Source organism: Diadema antillarum, unplaced genomic scaffold (assembly GCF_040938485.1).
Source record: "Diadema antillarum isolate AM-2024a unplaced genomic scaffold, OU_Dant_1.0 seq00000329_RagTag, whole genome shotgun sequence".
Lineage (NCBI taxonomy): Eukaryota > Metazoa > Echinodermata > Echinoidea > Diadematoida > Diadematidae > Diadema > Diadema antillarum.
The window spans coordinates 829876-839686 of NW_027271346.1; the positions used below are offsets into that span (position 1 = coordinate 829876).

Genomic DNA, 9811 nt, shown 5'->3' on the forward strand with positions numbered 1-9811 from the left:
AATTTGGACAGCATGGCAACAACATACAGCCTAGTGCATCTCTGACAAATTTGGTCACATTTGGAGTAACAGCTGGGAAAGTTCCTTGTCACAAGAGATTGTGGCATTATGTTCACTTTGACATCTGGAATATGCAACAGATGATGAAAGACAGGTGAGAGATGAACAGATGCCACTTGGATCTCTTAGCAATGCCTCCACCTTCAGTGGGTGAGACAAAACTGTGAGGAAAGCTGGTCACTCAACAAAACATATTTGAGAAAATATGCTACAAGATTGAATAGATGCAGACAAGTCTGAGGAACACCTGTGTTCCACAATCTACCATAAAATGACCAAATTTCTATTATTGAACTATTAACCAAATATTTCAAAATTCAAAATTGACACAATCTCTCTTTAAACTGGTATCAAAATTTGTGTGTTGTGGGCTTTACAAAAATCTATCAGCAGTGTACCATGCAAGGGGAAAAAATCCTCTCCCAAATCAGCCATTTTATTTAACTTGCCATGTTACAAGTGATCATTCAACTGAGACAAAAAATTAAAAAAATTAAGTGGTTTTGCATCCACAGACACCTACACAACTACATACACTGTAAGGTTCATCTCTCACTGCGATACATGTATCTATCTACTGTGATAATTTCATGTCTACGGGTAAGCAACACAACTCCACCTTTCCTAAACTTTGTGGAATATGTGATATGCTCCAACTGAATGGCCTCTGAAACGTCCAGTTAAATAGCAGCACAGCATTCATTAATAAATTCATCACAATCTCCAGCTTTACCCTCTCTACTTGCACCCTAATTACCACCTACACCCTAATTACTAGCGTTTTCCCTGAGCTTTGCAATTGTCAAGCTTGAACCTACTACACATGGACTAATCAGTATACTAATTTTAATCAAATTTCATTTGAATCAAAGTTAACTAATTCATGCACAGATCTGTTTCAGTCCAAAGTGGCCCAACAACATTTTGAAAATGTTTTCCTGCTTTGATCTCATCATCATCACTGGTAGAGCCTAGTCTGAATACTAGTAAATCCAAAACGGTGCTTTGAGAAATCTAAAAGCTACATGCACAGAAGACAATAACACCCTTAAAGAGGAAATCCACCCAAAATGAATAAACTCTAAAAGAAAGAGAGAGAGAAAAAAAAGATCACTTCAACTTTCCAGCAAGGCAGAAAGAGGATAATAGATAATGAAGATACAACATTTTGTTATGAATCTATCATGCCCTCACAATCCCTCACAGACATTCAGAAGAAAAAATGATTTTTAGCTAAAAGCCTAAGGTCAGGATACAGGTAAAAGGCTAGAGTACATGATGTAAGCATGTATATTCCCATTTTATATATCAAAATAGATCAGAGTTATTCAGTTAACACTAGCTCCATTTTTTTTTTTTTTGGGGGGGGGGGGTGGTTTTAAGTTTTTTAAAGCAAGTTTACAGCTGAAATGCGAAATTTTTTACATTTTCTCTGTATGAAATTAATAAGAAATGGTGGGAGCATGACACAATGTACATGCTCACATTCTTACAATATTTAAAACAATGATAGGATTGGATACACTCCCTAAAATAAATGTGACCCTGCACCTCAAAACAAACAAAAAGTCGCCAGACATGAATTTTTAGTTAAGACCATATTCTGAAAAAGCAGACTTTAAGCTTTAAAATGATGTATACTCAAATCAAATGGACTCTCCTAACCTATCTAAATATTGGAAAGAAAGCACAAACTCAGGAAAAGTGTGAACTGAGAAAAGAGGCTCTGAAGTACAGTGTCTATTCAAGCGCTTAATCTTTACTAAACCATGCTGGATGTGCGATGAATGGGATAAAAAACAGGAAGTAAACCACCAGAGTAGCAACAATGAAGGGATTATCAGATTTAACAGAAATTAAGCATGCCTCATTAACACATTCTGTCCATAATCAATTCCAACTTTCAAAGCAGTAGCACTATCCTTTCAAAAGTTATTAGAGTTGAAAGTGAAGAGTGTGGACAAGGTTTTTCAGAAATGAAAAAGGGATTCTAAAGACACATCTAATCACACTATTCTACCAAAAATGTTCGAGATAAACTGCTAAAAAAACACATTTTTCTGCCCGTTTTATGATACCAAATTTTAGCACAATGTAAAAGAAGACCCGCTCTTTCAGAAAATATGAAAAAGTCAAGTTCGGCTAGGTTGACCCATTTCACTTATTTTCAGTCCTCACACAAAATCAGTGTGTGTGATTTATATACGATTTGAGGTGCACGGTCACAAATGCAGTAGGGCCGAGGGTCTATACAGTATGTCCCAAAAAAAATTACAACGGGACTCCCCGCAATGATATCTTTAAAAATAGAAAATCAATCTAAATACAAATTCAGGGTATGAAACTATAACTCATTGCCCACATCTTACAGTGCGGTAAAACCCCATTCGATTTGCTTCAGTGATCAAAGAGAAATGAGGAATTTTGTAGAGGATGTCGGAATCTCTTTTGTCCAAGTTCTGTCTATTATTCACGCACTAGAGCATTGAATTGCTAAAATTGGAAAAATTAGACTCATGACATGCTTTACAACAATCTATATTTCTCTGTTACCGCTTAACCAAATTGAATGAGGTTTTCTGCAAAATAGAGCTAAGATGTTATATTTTAAGGCCCCGAAGTAGCATTTAAACAGGTCGATCATTTTGGATGTTATCAATTCGAAAATTTGATTGTAATTTTTGAGGGACATACTGCATTATGTCCCACAAAAATTACAATCAGATTTTCGCATTGATAACATCCAATATGATTATTGTTTTTCAATGCTACTTCAGGGTCTTGAAATATAACATCTTAGCTGTATTTTGCAGAAATCCCAATTCGATTTGGTCAAGCGGTCACAGAGAAATGGGGATTGTAGTAAAGCATGTCATGAGTCTGATTCTTCCAAGTTTAGCACTTCGATGATTTTGTGTGTGAACAATAGACAGAACTTGGACAAAAGAGATTCCCGACATCCTCTACAAAATTCCTCATTTCTCTTTGACCACTGAAGCAAATCGAATGGGGTTTTCTGTAAGATGTGGGCAATGAGTTATAGTTTCATACCCTGAATTTGTATTTAGATTGATGCAATATTTTAAAGATATCATTGCGTAGGGCCCCGTTGTAATTTTTTTGGGACATACGGTACATGTACTTGCATGCTAGCAGTTTCTGAGGAGGTTGGACTCCAGGGCCCCGTTTCATAAAAAAGTTATGCCAAATATGATAGCAACTCTTGCTGGGATGACCATTGTCATGGTAACAACAAGAATCCAGCTTCCTGATCTGTTGCTTTTGTATTGGAAGTTGTTATTCCAGCAAGAGTTGCTATCCCAACATCTTTTATGAAATGGGGCCCAGGACAGGACAGCACGTGACCCTAGCAACACTTTAGTTTACTTTTGCCACCCAAGACGTTCTAGATGGAACTCGGCTCAAGATTCATTCTCGAGCTGAATCTTGTACTCAAGGCTTTATAGATTAATGGTAAACAGTCAAAGCGAAGTACATCGTATCTACAAGAAAGTGCAGTATAGTAGACTACCAACATCAAACAACAATTGAACAGAGAGAGCGAGCATTGAGAAAAGTCGAAGGTCCTACCTTGTTTTCAAGTTCGCCATAAAATGTTCCTCTGTTATTTCATCCAAGAGGACAAAATCTCCTTTCCCAAACTGAGTGCCTTCTTGATGCGCCATTTCGCTTGCTTCATACACCTCTCATCAAAAGTGAATACCCGGTACTGTACTGTAATGCTCCTTTTGTCACATTACTCTAGTAGTAGTTTTTCAAGTGGGGATCGGGTTAAAAACCTTCCCCGGCCCGGGTCACCGGTCTGCACACACGTACGGCACGACAAGTTTCCCCTCTGTGCCACCGTCGGGACTGTCAGCTCACCGATCACATGCACGGTCGGTCTGGCTGGTCGTCGGCTGAGTTCTGTCGGTGACTGCTACAGTGTGCTATGCACAAACTTTAATATTTGTGCGCAAATAAATCCCCATCACTGTGAGTGTGTTGACATCAGACTGCGCAGCACATGTGGACGCGTCAGTGTATAGCCTACTATTCAGGCACTCTCTATCAAGATGATTACATATTCGATATATAATTCTCAAAACAGTCATATTTCTTGACTTTAGACAAACAAATTTCATATTTTCCTTGTCTGAATAAGTTTCAAATCACTGTAGATGATAATTTTAATACTTTCCATATTTTCCACACATTGAGAAAAAAGTCATGTACCTGAAACCAGTATACCACACATCATGCGGAGGCAGACTGTAAAAACCGCACCCACCTGAACTTCGGACGGCGACGGTACATACATAAGCCTCATAGATTCCAAGTACTGTATATTGCTACGCGTCCACCAACAGGTACCGGGCGCTCTATATTCAGTGTGTGTGTGTACAATCAAGGAGCTTGGTGTAATAATATAATTTTTATAGGCATCTTGCATCACACTACTTAAACAAATAATTGTATTCAAATTAATGAACTGCTTGCGTTGTTTTAAGGTCCTATTTGTTTAATTTCATCTGATTGACAAATTGCCCTACACTGATTAGTAATTATTATAGAGGTGCTTATCTACGTCGCGATATATGGCAATTTGTTAATCAGTTGCGATAAAAAAAAACACATAATATGTATACAATTATATATGTATACATGATAGGGCCTACATGTTGAGATTTCACGTATTGACTCCTGAAATGAAGAAACAAACTGGCAATGCATTTTTTGGCCAATAAAGCATGAGTTTATTCGACTCCTACGCCTTCTTCAGGAGTCTTGACAATGACGGTATCAAAACAAACCAAAATAAAATTGTTAAAGCAAAACAAAACAACAATTTTGTTTTGGTTTGTCGGGGGAATAAATTGTGATTCTGGTGCATGGACAATTAAGATGCGAAAGACGTCGATTATCATTCCATTACGAAAATCGTGTCCGGAATTATGATGCGAGTTTTCACCGCGCTAAAAGACAACTTTTTGGAGAGGGGTATATTTGAATTCTATTTTCCAAAAAAAAATGGAGTGAATAATTTTCTAATTTTGCCGAATTCATAATTTTCAGGGCTTTGTGATTAACTGGTGCTATTTTTGACCGAAATTTCATCCTCTGAGTACGGAATTCAGAGCCACGAAAAAAAAAAGCGTCAGGTGGTACGATCTATTCTCCTCTATAGTAATATATTCGCATATATTATAGGCAGTAATAGTAGCATTTTCATCCCGAAAATTTTGGATTTTTTTGTTAATACCATGCAAACGGCATTGAATGCATTCCTCTATCGTGGTACATATATATGTATATAATACATATGATATATATATATATATGATATATACATATGATATATATATATATATATTATATATATATATATATATATATATATATATATAGGCTTATATGCTTTTTGGAGGAGATGGGTGGTTCCCTTTATTTCAGTGGTCGAGGTATGACATAATTGTTATGATACAGCTTTATTATTACATTTTATACATTTTACATGTAAACAGGGCAAATGCCATGGACAATACCCTAAGATTAAACACGCACAGGTCCACAAGGCTGGTCGTTTGTGGGACTCCTTCACTATAAGTGTTTTAAACGATCGACCTATGTCCAATCTAGTCATTCTTCTATAATCATTATTATCATTATTGATTGATTGATTGACTGATTTTATTTCTGCCTTTTTCCAAATCACACATAACAAAAGAATACACATATTTGGAAATCACGTTACACGACATTTAAGCAAGCATATACTGTCTTACAAATTAGTTCAAGGTACATATACCCATACACACTATGAACATGACAGTATTCGATGTATAAAACATGTAGCATATCACTCACAAAAAAGAAAGTTCGGAGGAGAATCCTCAAATCAACACTTGTAGATTATATGAATAATAATGAAATATTCATTCAGAGCATATGATCACGTCGTTTCATTAAACGAATTTCAAAGAGAAGAATATAACAGAGGGGATTTGAATAAATTGATATTAGAAATTAAACATTTTGGTTATTATAATAACAGAAAAGCAGGAGACCGCGATCATAAGCAGCAGCTTGACATGGATCGAGGCCTCGGGGTAAAATTCAAAGCTTAAAATCGACTTACATATCTGTATAATGGACGTGTCTACCAAAGCAGAATCAATAGTCAAATCGAAAATATTGTAATAATTTATGAAATTAAAAGTGAAGGAGAAATTCAAAATAGTTTTCGTTTGTTTCTTATCAATAGGCATTTTTAACCATAATACTGTGCTGAGGTGAGTGCTGTGCTGTGCTGTGCTGTGCTGTGCTGTGCTGTGCTGTGCTGTGCGGAGCTGTGCATGTGATACAATACAATTTTACTAATTTAATGTTTGGGTATATATACCTGATTAAATTGATTCTGGTTTATTCTTTGTGTCACATGTATGTCTTCTACATTATACTTCTGTATACAATACTAAAACTAATACTATATCAATATTGACTTTTTATGAGTGAACGTAGAAACCCCAAAACTTCTTATCACTCATATATCATTATATTTCGATAAAAGATATTTTTTATTATAAGTGCCTTAAAAATATGTAACTTGGTGGTTGTCTTAATTTGCTCAGGGAGATTGTTTCAAACGTCAGGTCCATGATGTCTAATTGACTTGTGAGCTATCACTAACTTGGGATTGTGGAGGTGATAATCTTTAGACTGTCGAGTTGGGTAAGCATGGACGCCGGAATTCGCAGTGAATAGGTTGTGGAAAGAGGAAGGGAGGGTGTTGGATTTGTATTTGTACATGAATATTGCGCTTTGTAATGTATGAATATCGTGGATTTTCAAAATTTTTCAATTTAAAAGATAGTGATTCAGAATTTGCAAGATAATGTGAGTTGGTACAAATGCGGAGTGCTCTTTTTTGGAGAAGATGAACTGATTGAATTTTTGTCTTGTTAGAATTTGCCCATACCATATTAACATTATTTTATTAACCATATTTTTTCTGTAGCAAAATGTGTTTTGTGTATTAAGATTAAGAGTTTTATGAGTACATATATAATTGGTGTTGTATTACATTGGTATCACATATTCAGATAGGGCCTCATCCACGTCAAGCTCTGCTTATGATGACGGTCCCCTGTATTGATTTCTCCTTTGTTATTAGATACAGTAAGCCTTAATATGTTATTTTGATTCATAATTATGCCACTTCAGACTGAATGTTGTTACGCAAATGATTTTTTTTTGTATTGATTTGTATGTATCTGTATCATTTTGTTTTCATTTGCAATTGTATTCGGAGAAAGAAAATGCAGAAATAAACCAAACAAACAAACAATGTTTCTTCAATACAACACTGATTGTAATAGAAGAAAGTGTTTAAAGAAAGACTCAGCAAAGTTTGTATTATCATTTATTTTCAGGCTGCATTACGGGGGTTGGTGTCGCTTTATTCAATATCTCGTAGACAATAGTGGTGGGGTTTACTTTTGTTTTGTTTCTTAAATTGCAACACGCAAGGATTGCGGGGAAGAAGTGTTTTCATTCTTTGTATTATAGTCCGATTGGCTTCAAATATATACACTCAGTAAAAAAAGAAAGTAAACACTTTTTCAAGCTCATATTTCTCATAGAATATTAGGCTAAATATTATTGTTTTATATGCCATGTTGAAAGCAATTTAATTGGCTACTAACTTGGTAGGTCAACAGAAATGGAAACTTTACGCATGAGTGAACACATTCGTTTTTCGCTTTCAAGGCACAAAAGTAAAAATTGCTAAAATGGACAATTTCTCTTTCATACATATGTGCTCTTCCATACAACAACGAGAACAAAAGACAAATCCAACACAATATTCAACGAAAATCTATATGGAAATTGACCAATTGATCTCTTTAATGTCTTTACAGCACCAAAAGATAAATAGAGGCAAACAATAATAGAGAAAATACAAATCAAAATTGAAAACAATGAAATAAAAAAAATGCCCATTTTAACACATGTGCGTCTTTATACTCCTTTTTACATTTGAACAGAAATTCTTATTCATTTTCTTTTGTTTCTTATACTTTGCTCTTGTTTGAGGATATAAAGAAATACAAGAGAACTTTTTTGTTTCTTGATATTCAATTCATGTCTCTCATTGTGTTGAATTCATTTTTTGTTACCATTGCTGTCTTGAAGGGCATTTGAAAAATAAATCACTACGTGTGAAATCTTACAATTTTCACTTTTGCTTTGTGCTTTGGAAGACAAAAACGAATGTGTTCACTCATGCGTAAAATTTCTCTTCGTATCAGTTAAATCGGCAGCCAATTGAATAACCTTTAATATGATATCAACGACACAAAGAGTTTTATTAAAATCTTCTATGAAAAATATGCACTGGAAAATATGTTTACTTTCTTTTTTTTGCTGAGTGTACATTGGAATGTGAAAACTAGTAACACGTAACTTCGGTGAACAAAGTCCCCTTCAAAAAGACAACGAAAAGATGTATCGAGACCTCGTTGTTGTTCTTTTCTTCATAGTGTGTCGCCATAGAAGAGATAAAAAATAGGCATGTATACAAAACATACATGTTATATTACATAACAGCAAAACAGCAAAGAGTTTCTGCTCGGAGTCTAAGAAGATTGGTTCACAACATTTATGGTATTTTATATAGGAAACTTCATGATAGACACTGTTTTAACGAATTTTCGCCCACAAGGCTTCGTCATCAAGTTAATTGAACGTCTTATTATGTAACTTTGTAACCTCTTTATTTTGTGCGCTATAACGACTGATTTGTTAATGTCCGCATCTTATTTTGATTAATAGCATCCTCAAATTAAATCTGTCATTAACTTCACAAAGCCCTATGGGCGAAAATTCGGGGTTTTTTTTGTTTGTTGATAAACCCCTTATTTCTTTTTTGTCAGAACATACACAATGTAATAAGTTTGGTTTGAAACTATGACGTATAAGCATGCTTTCAAATCGTTAAAAATTTCATCTTCCAGTCAAGCAATGTGTATGAAGATCAATGTATCACCTTATATTATGTTAGAAAATGGCGGAATTTAGATATTTCTGATAGCAAAAATTCTGATAAACAAAATCATGTAACTTGTCCCCAAAATAAAGCCATTCGTACGTTTACATAGAAAGCGTCGCACCGGCATTGTATGATGTAATATACTGTATGTAGTAACAATGGCAGCAGTCCCCCCCCCCCCCCCCAAAAAAAAAAATAAAATAAAATAAATAAATAAATAAATAAATAAATAAAAATAAAAATAAAATAAAATAAATAAAATAAATGAATAAATAAATAAATAAGTAAATAAATAAATAAATAAATAAATAAAAAATAGGCCTGGATAGTCGTGATGACGGTGATGAATAGGGGACATCTGTTTAAGAGCACTGTTAGCGTGGAAGATGCCTTCCTCTCACTCGGACTTCACTTTCCTGATGTAGAATAGATGATTAAGAAAGTTGTCTGTCACTCTACAGATTTCTGTCTGACACTCATCTGAGGCATGTTAATAGGTATCCCGATCTTCGATTAATGGGTTTACTCTCACGGCTTTTATATCTCCTGATGCCATGCTGTTTGTTTGGGTTTTTGTGTGTGTGTGTGTGTGTTTGTTTGTTTGTTTGTTTGTTTGTTTGTTTGTTTGTTTTCAGAAACTGGGCCTCATTCCCCCCGCCCCACTTCTAAAAAACGCAGTCCCGGCCCCGCAGGACATGC

General features: G+C 35.0%; 1 protein-coding gene across 1 annotated transcript in view; it reads right to left on the reverse strand.

The window, feature by feature from the left end:
- The window catches only part of LOC139730714 (unconventional myosin-Id-like), a 134913-nt gene extending 130905 nt beyond the window's left edge, over nucleotides 1–4008 (reverse strand). Inside the window, exon 1 of the mRNA XM_071641581.1 lies at nucleotides 3652–4008. Coding sequence (XP_071497682.1) covers nucleotides 3652–3746 — 95 coding nt within the window. The 5' untranslated portion in view covers nucleotides 3747–4008. The remainder of the gene's footprint in view (nucleotides 1–3651) is intronic.
- Between the last annotated feature and the right edge of the window lie 5803 nt (nucleotides 4009–9811).